This window comes from Mobula hypostoma, chromosome 3 (assembly GCF_963921235.1).
Source record: "Mobula hypostoma chromosome 3, sMobHyp1.1, whole genome shotgun sequence".
NCBI lineage: Eukaryota > Metazoa > Chordata > Chondrichthyes > Myliobatiformes > Myliobatidae > Mobula > Mobula hypostoma.
The window spans coordinates 179,272,952-179,290,021 of NC_086099.1; the positions used below are offsets into that span (position 1 = coordinate 179,272,952).

The 17,070-nt window shown below is 42.2% G+C and overlaps 1 protein-coding gene across 2 annotated transcripts in view; it reads right to left on the bottom strand.

The window, feature by feature from the left end:
• Nucleotides 1-15,817: 15,817 nt before the first annotated feature.
• cubn (cubilin (intrinsic factor-cobalamin receptor)) overlaps nucleotides 15,818-17,070 on the bottom strand; it is a 264,719-nt gene continuing 263,466 nt past the window's right edge. For both annotated transcript variants that reach the window (XM_063044183.1, XM_063044182.1), the window contains one exon: nucleotides 15,818-16,352. In XM_063044183.1, the coding sequence (XP_062900253.1) occupies nucleotides 16,156-16,352 (197 nt within the window). In that variant the 3' untranslated portion in view covers nucleotides 15,818-16,155. The remainder of the gene's footprint in view (nucleotides 16,353-17,070) is intronic.

The following is a 17,070-nucleotide window of genomic DNA, read 5'->3' on the forward strand; positions in this document are numbered from 1 at the left end:
CCAGCAGACCTTTATTGTTTATTTTGGTGACAAATGATATGGTTATAGGACAAAATTCAACTTAGACACATCTATCCTTTAATATAACAAATTTGAGTGAGAACCGATTCATTTGCAGGAGTGTGATTCCAGTGGGTGACATAATATATTCCTGTTTAAGACTACTGCTGCTGAAATCCATAGTCACAACCATGGGTACTTCAGTAAGCAGCATTGTTTTAAGATGCTTAAAAAAAAATCTATCAATACTCAAAATTAATGGACCTCGAACAGCAGACTTGAGTCGCATGTGTAGTTTGCCCTTAAGAAAACAGAAATGGGGATTCCACACTGGTCTACAAGTTTATTGAAATGCAGAAGCTTTAGACTTCCACTACTGACCTTCCTGCTGGCAAATGTACAGTATCTGGAAAATAAAAATGAAGACCTCGGGAAGATTGCAGTACCAGAGGGACATCAAGAACTGCTGTGTAACTTGCTTCATGGAAACATGGTCATCCCCTGTTACTTTGGCTATAACACTGCAGCTTGTTGGGTTCACTATTCTCCACAAAGGCAGGACAGCTCAGTCTCTTAAAGGGAGAGGAAGTGGAGTAATCTTTTATGATGAAGTCATCATGGTGCACGAAGGTGCCGGTTCTGCCTGAGTCCTGTTCTCTCAACTGAGAACATCTAGTGGTCAAATGTCATCCTTTTCATCTGCTGAAGAAGTTTTCTGCCATCATCCTGGTAGTGGAGTACATTCTACCTCAAGCCAAAGTCAGGAAGGCATTAGAGGAGCCGTGCAGCATAATCAGCAAGCGTGAAACTGCGGATGTTGATGCCTTCCCTATAATGGCAGGAGATTTCAACCAGGCCAGCTTGAAGAAGCCTCTGAACAACTACTACTAATGTATCACCTGGGGAAGCAGAAAAGCTAACATACTTGACCGCTGTTTTACCACCATCAAGAATGCTTACCATGGTGTATGTTCAAAGTCCAATCACCTAGTTGTACTTCTACTCCAGTGTATAGGCATAGACTAAGGACCGCAATAGCAGTAATGAGGACCAAGAAGGTATGGACAAGGGAGGCAGAGGAGCACTTACAGGACTGCTTAGAGTTGGTAGATTGGGCAATATTCTGGAATTCATCTAGGAAATCTGAATGAATATGCCACAGTTTTCACCAACTTCACCAAAATCTGTGTGGATGAGTGTGTGCCTTTGAAAATATATCAGTCATACACAAACAAAAAGCTGTAGATGAACCAGGAGGTTCGTAGTCTGGTGAGGGCTAGATCTATGACATTCAAGACTGGTGGGCCAGAGTTATACAAGAACTCAAGGTGTGACCTATGGAAAGCTATTTTAAGAGTGAAAGAAACAATTCCAATTGAGGCTAGAGATGGAATCGGATGCATGTGAGCTCTGGTAGGGTTTTCAGCTCATTGCTTTCTACAAAGTGAACCCTAACATCATGAATGGCTGTGTGTTCACTCTCAGCTGAGCTCAATTTCTTTTGTGCATGATTTGAAAGGGAAAATAAAACTACACCTGTGCAAATCCCGGTAGCATCCAGTGACCGTGTGATCTCTGTCTCGGAGGCCAAGATCAGAATATCTTTCAAGAGTGTGAACCCTTACAAGGTGTCAGGCCCTAATTGTGTACCTGGTGAGCCTCTGAAAATCTGTGCCAACCAACTGGTGGGCATCTTCAATCTCTCGCTGCTGCAGTTGGGAGTTCTCACCTGCTTCAAAAGGGTGACACTCGTGCCCGTGCCCGACAAGAGCAGGGTGAGCTGCCTCAATGACTATCGCTCTGTGGCATTTACACCTGCTGTGATGAAGTGCTTTGAGACGTTGGTCATGGCTAGAATCAACTCCTGCCTATGCAAGGACCTGGACCTGCTGCAGTCTGCCTATCGCCACAATAGATCTACAGCAGGTGCAATTTCACTGGTCTCCACTCGGCCTTGGATCACAACAGTAACATTGCTGCTTATTGACTACACCTCAGATTTAGACACAAACATACCCTCAACTCTGATCAACAAGTTCAAAAATCTGGGCTTCTATACCTCGCTCTGCAAGTGTTCCTTGGCTTCTTCATCAGGTGACTATAGTCTATGGTCTATAGTCTATAGTCTATAACATGTCTTCCTTGTTGGTAATCAACACTGGAGCACATCATGGATGCACCTTTAGCCTACCAATCTTCTTTCTTTACACCCACTAATGTGTGGCTAGGTGCAGCCCAAACACCTGCCAAAAATTTGCCAACTATAAAACTATTATTGGCAGAATTTCAGATAGTCACGAGGAGGCATACGGGAGCAAGACAGAACAGCTGGTTGAGAGGTGTCGCTGTAACAATCTTGCACTCAATGTCAGTAAGACCAAGGAATTGATTGTGGACTTCAGGAAGATGATGTTGAAGGAACACACATCAGTCCTCACCGAGGGCTCAGAAGTGGAAAAGGTGAGCATTTTCAAGATCCTGGGTGTCAACATATCTGAAGATCTGTCCTGGGCCCAACATAAGGTGGGACCTGTTCCAACGGGACGGTCTACATCTGAACCGAAAGGGACAAATATTCTTGCAGGTAGGTTTGCTAGAGAGGCTCCAGTGGATTTAAACTAGATACAAGGGGGGAGGGGAACCAGAGTGTAGGAACAGATGTAGGGAAGAAGGAAAAAAAAGAAAATAGTAAAGTTGTTTGCACTGTTAGTGATTAACAGTAAGAGGTGGAAAATTTCTTAAATGCATTTGTTTTAATGCTAGGAGCATTATACGAAAGGTGGATGAGCTTAAAGCATGGATTGGTACCTGTAAGGATGATGTAGTAGCTATTAGTGAAACATGGTTACAGGAGGGGTGTGATTGGCAACTAAATATTCCTGGATTTAATTGCTTCAGCTGTGACAGAATCGGAAGGACAAGAGGGGGAGGTGTTGCATTGCTTGTCAGAGAAAATATTACAGCAGTGCTCTGGTAGGATAGATTGGATTAGAGGGCTCATCTAGGGAGGCTGTCTAGGTGGAACTGAGGAATGGGAAAGGTGTAGTAACTCTTATGGGGGTGTATTATAGACCACCAAATGGGGAGCGAGAATTGGAGGAGCAAATTTGCAAGGAGATGGCAGATATTTGTAGTAAGCACAAGGTTGTGATTGTGGGAGATCTTAATTTTCCACACATAGACTGGGAAGCCCATACTGTGAAAGAGCTGGATGGTTTGGAGTTTGTAAAATGTGTGCAGGATAGTTTTTTGCAGCAATACATAGAGGTACCAACTGGAGAAGGGGCAGTGTTGGATCTCCTGATAGGGAATGAGATAGGTCAGGTGACAGAGGTTTGTGCTGGGGAGAACTTCGGGTTCAGTGATCACAATGCTATTAGTTTCAATATAATTATGGAGAAGGATAGGTCTGGACCCAGGGTTGAGATTTTGGATTGGAGAAAGGCTAACTTTGAGGAGATGCGAAAGGATTTGGAAGGAGTGGATTGGGACAATTTGTTTTATGGGAAGGACCTAATAGAGAAATAGAGGTCATTTAGAGGTGAAATTTTGAGGGTACAGGATCTTTATGTTCCTGTTAGGTTGAAAGGGAAGGTTAAAAGTTTGAGAGAGCCATGGATTTCAAGGGATATTGGAAACTTGGCTTGGAAAAAGAGAGATATCTACAATAAATATAGGAAGCATGGAGTAAATGAGGTGCTCGAGGAATATAAAGAATGTAAAAAGAATCTTAAGAAAGAAATTAGAAAAGCTAAAAGAAGATATGAGGTTGCTTTGGCAAGTAAGGTGAAGATAATTCCCAAGGGTTTCTACCGTTATATTAATAGCAAAAGGATAGTGAGGGATAAAATTGGTCCCTTAGAGAATCAGAGTGGACAGCTATGTGCAGAACCAAAAGAGATGGGGGAGATTCTGAACAATTTCTTTTCTTTGGTATTCACTAAGGAGAAGGATATTGAATTGTGTAACATAAGGGAAACAGGTGGGGAAGTTATGGAAACTATGATGATTAAAGAAGAGGAAGTACTGGAGCTTTTAAGGAATATAAAGGTGGATAAGTCTGCGGGTCCTGACAGGATATTCCCCAGGACCTTGAGGGAAGTTAGTGTAGAAATAGCAGGGGCTCTGACAGAAATATTTCAAATGTTATTAGAAATGGGGATGGTGCTGGAGGATTGGTGTATTGCTCATATTGTTCCATTGTTTAAAAAGAGTTCTAAGAGTAAACCTAGCAATTATCAGCCTGTGAGTTTGATGTCAGTGGTGGGTAAATTGATGGAAAGTATTCTTAGACATGGTATATATAATTATCTGGATAGACAGGGTCTAATTAGGAACAGTCAACATGGATTTGTGTGTGGGAGGTCATGTTTGATAAATCTTATTGAATTTTTTGAAGAGGTTACTAGGAAAGTTGATGAGGGTAAAGTGGTGGATGTTGTCTATATGGACTTCAGTAAGGCCTTTGACAAGTTTCCACATGGAAGGTTGGTTAGGAAAGTTCAGTCGTTAGGTATTAATATTGAAGTAGTAAAATGGATTCAGCAGTGGCTGGATGGGAGATGCCAGAGAGTAGTGGTGGATAACTGTTTGTCAGATTGAAGGCCGGTGACTAGTGGTGTGCCTCAGGGATCTGTACTCGGTCCAAAGTTAGTTGTTATATACATTAATGAGCTGGATGATGGGGAGGTAAATTGGATGAGTAAGTATGCAGATGTTACTAAGGTAGGTGGAGTTGTGGATAATGAAGTAGGTTTTCCAAGCTTGCAAAGAGATTTAGGCCAGTTGGAAGAGTGGGCTGAAAGATGGCAGATGGAATTTAATGCTGATAAATGTGAGGTGCTACATTTTGGTGGGACTAATCAAAATAGGACATGCATGGTAAATGGTAGGGCATTCAAGAATGCTGTAGAACAGAGGGATCTAGGAATAATGGTGCATAGTTCCCTGAAAGTGGAATCTCATGGATAGGGTGGTGAAGGAGGCTTTTGGTATGCTGGCCTTTATAAATCACAGCATTGAGTATAGGAGTTGGAATGTAATTTTGAAATTGTACAAGGCATTGGTGAGGCCGAATTTGGAGTATTCTGTACAGTTTTGGTTACCGAATTATAGGAAAGATGTCAATAAAATGGAGACAGTACGGAGAAGATTTACCAGAATGTTACCTGGGCTTCATCACCTAAGTTACAGAGGAAGGTTGAACAAGTTAGGTCTTTATTCTTTGGAACATAGAAGGTTGAGGGGGGACTTGATAGAGGTACTTAAAATTATGAGGGGGATAGATAGAGTAGACGTGGATAGGCTTTTTCCATTGAGGGTGGGGGAGATTCAAACAAGAGGACATGAGTTGAGAGTTAAAGGGCAAAAGTTTAGGGATAACATGAGGGGGAACAACTTTACTCAGAGAGTGGTGGCTGTGTGGAATGAGCTTCCAGCAGAAGTGGTTGAGGCAGGTTCGAAGTTGTCGTTTAAAGTTAAATTGGACAGCTATATAGACAGGAAAGGAATGGAGGGTTATGGGCGGAGTGCAGGTCGGTGGAACTAGGTGAGAGTAAGAGCTTGGCACGGACTAGAAGGGCCGAGATGGCCTGTTTCCGTGCTATAATTGTTATCTGGTTATATTGATGCAATGACAAAGAAGGCATGACAGAAGCTATACTTCATTACGAGCATGAGAAGAATTGGTATGTCACCAAATACTCTCGTAAATTTCTACAAATGTTGCATGGAGAGCATTTGAACTCAGTCAATTCCATCATGAGCACTAGCCTCCCCAGCATCAAAAACACCTTCAAAATGTGATGTCTGAAAAAGGCACCGTTCATCATTAAGGACCCCCTGTCACTCAGGGCATGCCCTCTTCTCATTGCTACCATCAATGAGGTGGTACAGGAGCCTGAAGGCATACAATCAATATTTCAGGAATAGTTTCTTCCTTCTGAATGGAAAATGAACCATAAACACTGCCTCACTAGCTTTTACTTTTCTTTTGGGCTACTTTTTCCAAGTTATTTTTTAAATATACTGTTTTTAAGTTAATAGTTTTTATTATGTATTGCAATGTACTGCTGCTGCCGCAAAACAGCAAATTTCATGACAAATGCCAGTGATATGTTCAATCTGTATTCTGAGCACTGGATTTGTGGATTCACAATTGTCAACCTCGTGTGCAATTATCAGACCATCTGGCCCTGGGGATTTATCTGCCTTTAATCCCTTCAATTTACCTAACACCACTTCCCTACTAACATGTATTTCGCTCAGTTCCTCCATCTCACTGGACCCTCTGTCCCCTACTATTTCTGGAAAATTATTTATGTCCTCCTTAGTGTAGACAGAACCAAAGTAATTATTCAATTGGTCTGCCATGTCCTTGCTCCCCATAATCAATTCACCTGTTTCTGTCTGTAGGGGACCTACATTTGTCTTTACCAGTCTTTTCCTTTTTACATATCTATAAAAGCTTTTACAGTCAGTTTTTATGTTTCCTGCCAGTTTTCTCTCATAATCTTTTTTCCCCTTCCTAATTAAGCCCTTTGTCTTCCTCTGCTGAACTCTGAATTTCTCCCAGTCCTCCGGTGAGCCACTTTTTCTGGCTAATTTGTATGCTTCTTCTTTGGAATTGATACTATCCCTAATTTCTCTTGTTAGCCATGGGTGCACTACCTTCCTTGATTTATTCTTTTGCCAAAATGGAATGAACAATTGTTATAGTTCATCCATGCAATCTTTAAATGCTTGCCATTGCATATCCACCGTCAATCCTTTAAGTGTCATTTGCCAGTCTATCTTAGCTAATTCACGACTCATACCTTCAAAGTTACCCCTCTTTAAGTTCAGAACCTTTGTTTCTGAATTAACTATGTCACTCTCCATCTTAATGAAGAATTCCACCATATTATGGTCACTCTTACCCAAGGGACCTCTCACGACAAGATTGCTAATTAACCCTTCCTCATTGTTCAAAACCCAGTCCAGAATAGCCTGCTCTCTAGTTGGTTCCTCGACATGTTGGTTCAAAAAACCATCCCGCATACATTCCAAGAAGTCCTCTTCCTCAGCACCTTTACCAATTTGGTTCACCCAATCTACATGTAGATTGAAGTCACCCATTATAACTGCTGTTCCTTTATTGCACACATTTCTAATTTCCTGTTTAATACCATCTCCGACCTCACTACTACTGTTAGGTGGCCTGTACACAACTCCCACCAGCGTTTTCTGCCCCTTAGTGTTATGCAGCTCTACCCATATCGATTCTACATCCTCCCGGCTAATGTCCTTCCTTTCTATTGCATTAATCTCCTCTTTATCCAGCAACGCCACCCCACCTCCTTTTCTTTCATGTCTGTCCCTCCTGAATATTGAATATCCCTGAATGTTGAGCTCCCATCCTTGGTCACCCTGGAGCCATGTCTCTGTGATCCCAACTATATCATAATCATTAATAACAATCTGCACTTTCAATTCATCCACCTTGTTATGAATGCTCCTTGCATTGACACACAAAGCCTTCAGGTGCTCTTTTACAACTCTCTTAGCCCTTATACAATTATGTTGAAAAGCGGCCCTTTTTGATGCTTGCCCTGGATTTGTCAGCCTGCCACTTTTACTTTTCTCCTTGGGTATGACCACATTAATGGGGCTATATTATAGGCCAACTGCAGTCCTAGGGATTTAGAGGAATAAATTTGTAAAGAAATCTCAGACCGTTGCAAGGAACATAAGGTTATTATGGTAGGTAATTTTAACTTTGCCATATTGGCTGGGAATCCCATACTGTAAAAGCACTAGATACTGTAGAAGGCCTTTGACAAGGCGCACACATGAGGCTGCTTAACAAGCTATGAGCCCATGGTATTACAGGAAAGATTCTAGCATGGGTAAGGTAGTGACTGATGGGCAGTAGGCAAGGAGTGGGAAGAAAGGGAGCCTTTTCTGGTTGGCTGCCAGTGACTAGTGGTGTGCCACGGCAGTCTATGTTGAGACCAATCCTTTTTAAGTTGTATGTCAAGATTCGGATCATGTAATTGATGGATTTTTTGCAAAGTTTGCAGACTTATGAAGATAGGTGGAAGAGAAGGTAGTTTTCAGGAAGTAGAAAAGCTACAGAAGGACAGACAGATTAGGAGACTGTGCAAAGAAATGGCAGATGGAATACAGTGTTAGGAAGTGTACGGTCATGCATTTTGGCAGAAGAGGGCTACATTGACGACTACGTTGGTGCTGCTTCCTGCGCCCATGCTGAGCTCGTCAATTTCATTGCCTTTACTTCAACCTTCCACCCAGCCCTCACATTCACTTGGTCTATCTCGGACACTTCTCTCCCCTTTCTCAATCTCTCGATCTCCATCTCTGGAGATTGACTGTCCACTGACATCTTCTGCAAGCCCACTGACTCTCATAACTACTTCGACTAGGCCTCTTCCCACCCTGCCACATGCAAACATGCCGTTCCCTATTCCCAGTTCCTCCGTCTCTGCCACATCTGTTCCCAGGATGAAGCTTTCCATTCCAGGACATCTCAAATGTCCTCTTTCTTTAAGGATCATGTTTTCCCTTCTGCCATCATCAATGATGCCCTCACCCGCATCTCCTCCATTCCCCACACTTCGGCCCTCACCCCATCCTCCCGCCACCACAACAGGGACAGAGTTCCCCTTGTCCTGACCTACCACCCCACCAGCCTTTGGATCCAGCACATTATCTTTCACAACTTCCGCCACCTTCAACAGGACCCCACCACTAAACACATCTTTCCCTCTCCACCCCTCTCCGCTTTCCGTGGGGATCAGTCCCTCCCCACGGATCTCCCACCTGGCACTTATCCCTGTAAGCCTAAGTGCTACACCTCCTCTCTTGCCACCATTCAGGGCCCCAGACAGTCCTTCCAGGTGAGGCAACACTTCACTTGTGAATCTGTTGGGGTCATCTATTGCATTCAGTGCACCCGGTGCAGCCTCCTCTACATCAGTGAAACCCGACGCAGATTGGGGGTCCGCTTCGTCGAGCACCTCCGCTCCGTCCGCCAAAACAGACAGGATCTCCTGGTTGCCACCCACTTCAACTCTGCTTCCCACTCCCATTCAGATATGTCCATACATGGCCTCCTCTACTGCCATGATGAGGCTAAACTCAGGTTGGAGGAGCAACACCTCTTATACCGTCTAGGTAGTCTCCAGCCCCTTGGTATGAACATAGAATTCTCCAACTTCCGGTAATTCCCTCCCCCTCCCTTCCCCTATCCCTATGTCACTCTGCCCCCTCCCCCAGCTGCCTATCACCTTCCTCATGGTTCTGCCTCCTTCTACTACCCATTGTGTTTTCCCCTATTCCTTCTTCACCTTTCCTGCCTATCACCTCCCTGCTTCCCCTCCCCCACCCCTTTATCTTTCCCCTTACTGGTTTTTCACCTGGAACCTACCAGCCTTCTCCTTCCCATCCTCCCCCCACCTTCTTTATAGGGCCTCTGCCCCTTCCCTCTACAGTTCTGACGGAGGGTTCCGGCCCGAAACATTGACTGATCATTTCCACGGATGCTGCCCGACCTGCTGAGTTCCTCCAGCATGTTGAGAGTGTTGCTTTGACCGCAGCATCTGCAGAGTATTTTGTGTGAAATGAAAGGGTCTAAATGGAGAGAAAATACAAAAACAACTGAGGCACAAAGGGATTTGGGGATCCTTGTGCAGGAATCCCTGATGTTAATTTGCAGGTTGAGTCTGTGGTGAGGAAGACAAGTGCAATGTTAGCATTCATTTTAAGAAGACTAGAATATAAAAGCAAGGATGTAATGTTGAAACTTTGTAAAGCACTGTTGAGGCCTCACTTGGAGTACTGTGAGCAGTTTTGGGCCCCTATCTTAGAAAGGATGTGCTGAAACTGAAGAGGGTTCAAAGGAGGTTCACGAAAATAATTCCAGGATTAAATGGCTTGTCATTTGAAGAGTGCTTGATGGGCCTATAATCACTGGAATTCAGAAGAGTAATGGATAACCTCATTGAAACCTGTTGAATGGTTAAAGGCCTGGAGAGGATGTTTCCTATGTTGGGGAAGTCTGACCAGAGGGCAAGCCTCAGAACAGAGGGGCGTACTTTTAGAATGGAGGTGAGGAGGAATTTCTTTCACCAGAGGGCGGTGAATCTGTGGAATTCTTTGCCACTGCCAGCTGTAGAGGCCATGTCTTTATGTATATCTAAGATAAAGGTTGGTAAATTCTTGAGTGGTCAGGGCATGAAGGGATATGGGGAGAAGGAAGAGATTGGGGTTGAGAGGAAAATTGGATCAAGCATGATGAAATGGCACAGCAGACTTGATGGGCCACATTTCCTAATTTTGCTCCAATATCTTATGGTTTTATGATCTTATAAATAGAACAGATATTGTCAAATGTGTTCAGGACAGTTTCCTTCATCAGTACATAAAGTCTGACTGAGAGAGCGTGTGATACTGAATCTACTATTGGGTAATGAGAGAGGGCTGGTGATGGAAGTTTGTGTAGGAGAATACTTTGCATCTGGTGACCACAATGTCATTAACTTCAAAGTGAATATGCAAAAAGATAGGTCAGGTCTGTGGATTGAGATTCTGAATTGGAGAAAGGCCAATTTTGATGGTATCAGAAATGATTTAGCAAGGGAGGATTGGGACAGGCTATTTTCAGGCAAAGGTGTACTTGGTAAGTGGGAGGCCTTCAATCGTGAAATTTTGAGAGACCAAATCATGTGTGTGCCTGTCAGAATAAAAAGTAAAGATAACAAGTGTTGGGAACCTTGATTTTCAAGAAATATTAAGGCCATAGTTAAGAGAAAAAAAAGGAGGCACACAGCAGGTGTAGGCAATTAAAACAAATGAGGTGCTTATGAAGTACAGGAAATAAAGAGAACACTTAATTAAGAAATTAGGAGGGCTAAAAGAAGGCAAGAAGTTGCTCTAGCAGACAGGTGAAGGAGAATCCCAAGAAATTCTACAGATATGTTAACAGCAAAAGGATTGCAAAGAGAAAATTGGTCCTCTGGAAGACCAGAATCGTAATTCATGTGTGAAGCCAAAACAGATGGGAGAGGTCTTAAATGAATATTTTTGCATCTGAGTTTATTCAGGAGATGGACACAGACTCTATAGAAGTGAAGCAAAGCAGCATCAACTTCGTAGACCCTGTACAGTTTACAGAGGAGCAGGTGTTTGCAAATCAGGGTGGATAAATTCCTCGGGCCTGACAAGGTGTTTCCTTCAGACATACGGGAAGTAAGTGCAGAAATTGCCAGGGCTCTAGCAGAGATATTTAAAACATTCTTAGTGTCAGGAGAGGTACCAGAGGTTTGGAGGATAGCCCATGTTGTTCCACTGTTTAAAAAAGGCTCTAAATATTAGCTATGGTGAGTCTGACATCAGTTGTGGGAAAGCTATTGGAAGGTATTCTAAGGGACTGGATATATAAGTATTTGGATAGAAATGGACTGATTAAGGACAATCAACATGGCTTTGTGCGTGGTAGGTCATGTCTAACTTAACATATAACAATTACGGCAAGGAAATAGGCCATCTCGGCACTTCTAGTACGTGCCGAACTCTTACTCTCACCTAGTCCCACCGACCTGCACTCAGCCCATAACCCTCCATTCCCTTTCTGTCCATATATCTATCCAATTTAACTTTAAACGACTACATCGAACCTGCCTCAACCACTTCTGCTGGAAGCTCATTCCACACAGCTACCACTCTCTGAGTAAAGTTGTTCCCCCTCATGTTACCCCTAAACTTTTGCCCTTTAACTCTCAGCTTATGTCCTCTTGATTGCATCTCCCCCATTCTCAATGGAAAAAGCTTATCCACGTCAACTCTATCAATCCCCCTCATAATTTTAAACACCTCTATCAAGTCCCCCCTCAACCTTCAACGCTCCAAAGAATAAAGACCTAACTTGTTCAACCTTCTCTGTAACTTAGGAGATGAAACCCGGGCAACATTTTAGTAAATCTCCTCTGTACTCTCTCAATTTTATTGACATCTTTCCTATAATTCGATGACCAGAACTGAGCACAATACTCCAAATTTGGCCTTACCAATGCCTTATACAACTTCAACATTACATCCCAACTCCTATACTCAATGCTCTGAATAATAAAGGCCAGCATACCAAAAGCTTTCTTTACCACCCTATCCACATGAGATTCAACCTTCGGGGAACTATGCACCATTATTCCTAGATCCCTCTGTTCTACAGCATTCTTCAATACCCTACCATTTACCATGTATGTCCTATTTTGATTAGTTCTACCAAAATGTAGCATCTCACACTTTTCCAGCATTAAACTCCGTCTGCCATCTTTCAGTCCACTCTTCTAACTGGCCTAAATCTCTCGGCAAGCTTTGAAAACCTACTTTATTATCCACACCTCCACCTATCTTAGTATCATCTGCATACTTACTAATCCAATTTACCACCCCATCATCCAGATCATTGATATATATGACAAACAACATTGGACCCAGTAGAGATTCCTGAGGCACACCGCTACACACCATCCTCCAATCTGACACACAGTTATCCACCACTACTCTCTGGCATCTCCCATTCAGCCACTGCTGAATCCATTTTACTACTTCGATATTAATGCCTAACGATTGAACCTTCCCAACTAACCTTCCATGTGGAACCTTGTCAAAGGCTTTACTGAAGTCCATATAGACAACATCCACCGCTTTACACTCATCAACTTTCCTAGTAACCTCATCAAAAAATTCAAAAAGATTTGTCAAACATGACCTTCCAAACACAAATCCATGTTGACTGTTCCTAATCAGACCCTGTCTATCCAGATAATTATATATACCATCTCTAAGAATACTTTCCATCAATTTACCCACCACCGACGTCAAACTCACAGGCCGATAATTGCTAGGTTTACTCTTAGAACCCTTTTTAAACAATGGAACCACATGAGCAATATGCCAATCCTCCAGCACCATCCCCGTTTCTAATGACATTTGAAATATTTCTGTCAGAGCCCCTGCTATTTCCACACTAACTTCCCTCAAGGCCCTAGGGAATATCTTGTCCGGACCTGGAGACTTATCCACTTTTATATTCCATAAAAGCGCCAGTACTTCCTCTTCTTTAATCATCATACTTTCCATAACTACCCTTCTTGTTTCCTTTACACAATTCAATATCCTTCTCCTTAGTGAACACCGAAGAAAATAAATTGTTCAAAATCTCCCCCATCTCTTTTGGCTCTGCACATAGCTGTCCACTCTGATTCTCTAAGGGACCAATTTTATCCCTCACTATCCTTTTGCTATTAATATAACTGTGGAAACCCTTTGGATTTATTTTCACCTTATTTGCCAAAGCAGCCTTGTATCTTCTTTTAGCTTTTCTAATTTCTTTCTTAAGATTCTTTTTACATTCTTTATATTCCTCGAGCACCTCATTTACTCCAAGCTGCCTATATTTATTGTAGATCCCTCTCTTTTTCCAAACCAAGTTTCCAATATCCCTTGAAAATCATGGCTCTCTCAAACTTTTAACCTTTCCTTTCAACCTAACAGGAACATAAAGATCCTGTACCCTCAAAATTTCACCTCTAAATGACCTCCATTTCTCTATTACATCCTTCCCATAAAACAAATTGTCCCAATCCACTCCTTCTAAATCCTTTCGCATCTCCTCAAATTTAGCCTTTCTCCAATCAAAAATCTCAACCCTGGGTCCAGTCCTATCCTTCTCCATAATTATATTGAAACTATTGGTATTGTGATTACTGGACCCAAAGTGCTCCCCAACACATACCTCCGTCACCTCACCTATCTCATTCCCTGACAGGAGATCCAACACTGCCCCTTCTGTAGTTGGTACCTCTATGTATTGCTGCAAAAAACTATCTTGCATACATTTGACAAACTCCAAACCATCCAGCCCTTTTATAGAATGGGCTTCCCAGTCTATGTGTGGAAAATTAAAATCTCCTACAATCACAACCTTGTGCTTACTACAAATATCTGCTATCTCCTTACAAATTTGCTCCTCCAGTTCTCGGTCCCCATTAGGTGGTTTATAATACACCCTATGAGCATCACAACACCTTTCCTATTCCTCAATTCCACCCAAATAGCCTCCCTAGACAAGTCCACTAATGTATCCTACCAGAGCACCGCTGTTATATTTTCTCTGACAAGCAATGGAACACCTCCCCCTCTTCCCCCTTCTAATCTTGTGGAGAATTCTAATCTTGTAGAATTTTATCAAGGAAGTTACCAGGAAAGTGGAAGAAGGCAAGGCAGTGGATGTTGTTTACATAGACTTTAAAGAAAGCATTTGACAAGGTGCCACATGGGAAGTTGGTCAAGAAGGTTCAGTCTCTTAGCATTCAAGATTATGTAGTAAATTGGATTAGACATTAGCTTTGTGGGAGAAGCCAGAGAGTGGTAGTAGATGGCTGACTCTCCGACTGGGTGCCTGTGACTAGGGGCATGCCACAGGGATCGATGCTGGGTCTGTTGCTGTTTGTTATCGACTGTACGTCAATGATTTGGATGATAATGTGGTTAACGAGATTAGGAAATTTGTGGATGACTCCAAAACTGGGAATAATGGACAGTGAGGAAGGCTGTCATGGCTTGCAGGGGTATCCAGATCAGCTGGAAAAATGAGCTGTAAAAAATGGCAAATAGAATTTAATGTTGACAAGTGCAATATTTTGAACTTCAGTAGGACCAACCAGGATAGGTCTTGCACAGTGAAAGGTAGGGCACTAAGGAGTGCGGTAGAACAAAGGGATCTGGGAATACAGATACATAATTTGTTGAAAGTGGCGTCACATGTAGATAGGATAGCAAAGAAAGTTTTTGGCATATTAGCCTTTATAAATGAAAATATTGAGTACAAGAGATGGGATGTAAGTTGTATAAGACATTGGTGAGGCCTAATTTGGAGTATTGTGTGCAGTTTTGGTCACCTACATACAGGAGAAATGCAAACAAGGTTGAAAAAGTACAGAGAAAATTTACAAGTATATTGCTGGATTTGGACCTAGAAGGAAAGATTCAGTAGGTTAGGACTGTATTCCTTAGAATGTAGAAGATTTGAGAAGAGATTTTGTAGAGTCATACAGAATTCTGAGGGGTATTTTTCAGCATCTGTTAGTCTCGTGAGACCATGGATTTGCGCCTTGGAAGGTTTCCAGGGCGCAGGCCTGAGCAAGGTTGTATGGAAGACCAGCAGTTGCCCATGCTGCAAATCTCTCCTCTCCACCACTGTTGTCCAAGGGAAGGGCATTAGGACCCATACAGCTTGGCACCGGTGTCATCGCAGAGCAATGTGTGGTTAAGTGCCTTGCTCAAGGAAACAACATGCTGCCTCAGCCAAGGTGCGAACTAGTGACCTTCAGATCACTAGAGAAATGCCTTAACCACTTGGCCATGTGCCAACACACAAGGTATATGCAAGTAGGTTTTTTTCCACTGAAGTTGGGTAGGACTACAACCAGAGATCATGGCTTAAGGGTAAAAAGTGAAAAATTTAAGAGAACATGAGGGGAAACTTCTTCATGCAGAGGGTCATGAGAGTGTGGAATGAGCTACCGGTGCAAGCAAGTTCGATTTCAAGGGTTAAGAGAAATGTGGATGGTAGGGGTATAGAGGTCGATGTGAGTAGGCAGTTTAAATGCTTTTGACATGAACTAGATGGCTGAAGGGCCTGTTTCTGTGCTGTACTTCTCTCTGACTCTAATTACTTAGAACTCAACTTCACTTGTCAAAGCATTGACCTGTTTCCACAACCAATGAACTCACAAGGACTCTTCATCTCATGTTCTTGATATTTATTGCTTATTTATTATTATTATTTATTTTTCTTCCTTTTTGTATTTGCACATTGATTGCACCAACGGATGAACAGTCTTTCATTGATTATTGTGGATATTGGATTTACTGAGTACGTCCACAAGAAAATGCATCTCTGAGTTGTAGATGGTGACATATACGGTATGAACTTTGAACTTAAAGATGCAAGCATGGTTCCTTTCTCTTGGTTACAGAGGCAAAGTAGCATTTGCAGATTAAAAAAGCACTTTTTTAAAACAATATAGGGAGTTCATTTCCTAAAAATAAAGCAAGAATTTTGTACAATTGTATGGGTAATTCCACAATAGATTACTCATAGGCTAAATGATAGTTTGCCACAAATCCAGGATGTGTATTAATACTGTCGGTGCTGAAGATCAATAGCATTGCGCCGTGGACACTGATTGGACCAGGGATAACAGAACCGCAAAGAGTAGCAACAGGAGCTCCATTTGCTGTAGTCCCACTGTATATCTTCAAATTATCATTGGCACATACCGAATCATCTATAAAAGAAACGAAAATGTAGCATTAACAGCTTGGCCCATGATTAATTAATAAAGAGAATAGGATCAACGATTATTCAACAAGAAAATGACATTGCTGGATTGGGGGAATATCCTCCTGCCAGAAACAAGATAAATTCTGCAGACGCTAGAAATCCAAGCAACACACACACGGAGTCCTAATGAACGGTTTTGGCCTGAAAAGTCGACTGTACTCTTTTCCATAGAGATGATCCCATGGCTGCTGAGTTCCTCCGGCATTTTGTGTGTGTTCCTCGAATATCTTCCAACTGTGCCTTAACTCAATAAATTGAATTTGATTCGCTCTAAACTTTTTTTCTGGGATATAAATGTAAAGCGTTATTTATACAGCACGGGTAACATTTTAAACTTTGACAAATAAATAATGTGTAAGCTTGACATAAACCGGATAAAAAACTGTTGCTGGTTTCCTATTCAGTGCCTTAAAATCCTTGCACAGTTGATGCCACACAAATTGCTATGGAAAATCACTGAGGGTCCTTTGATAATACATCTGCATCTCATGACCTCTATCACACAAATGTTAACAAAGGCACAGAACACACAAAATCAAACATTACCTTTGGCTACAGCATAAAGCATTTTTCCATCAACATGGTTTGGTAAAAACACTGGAGCTCAGTTATGGGCAGAATTATGGGAATATCTTTACTAACTAGTGATTGAAAAAATCTCA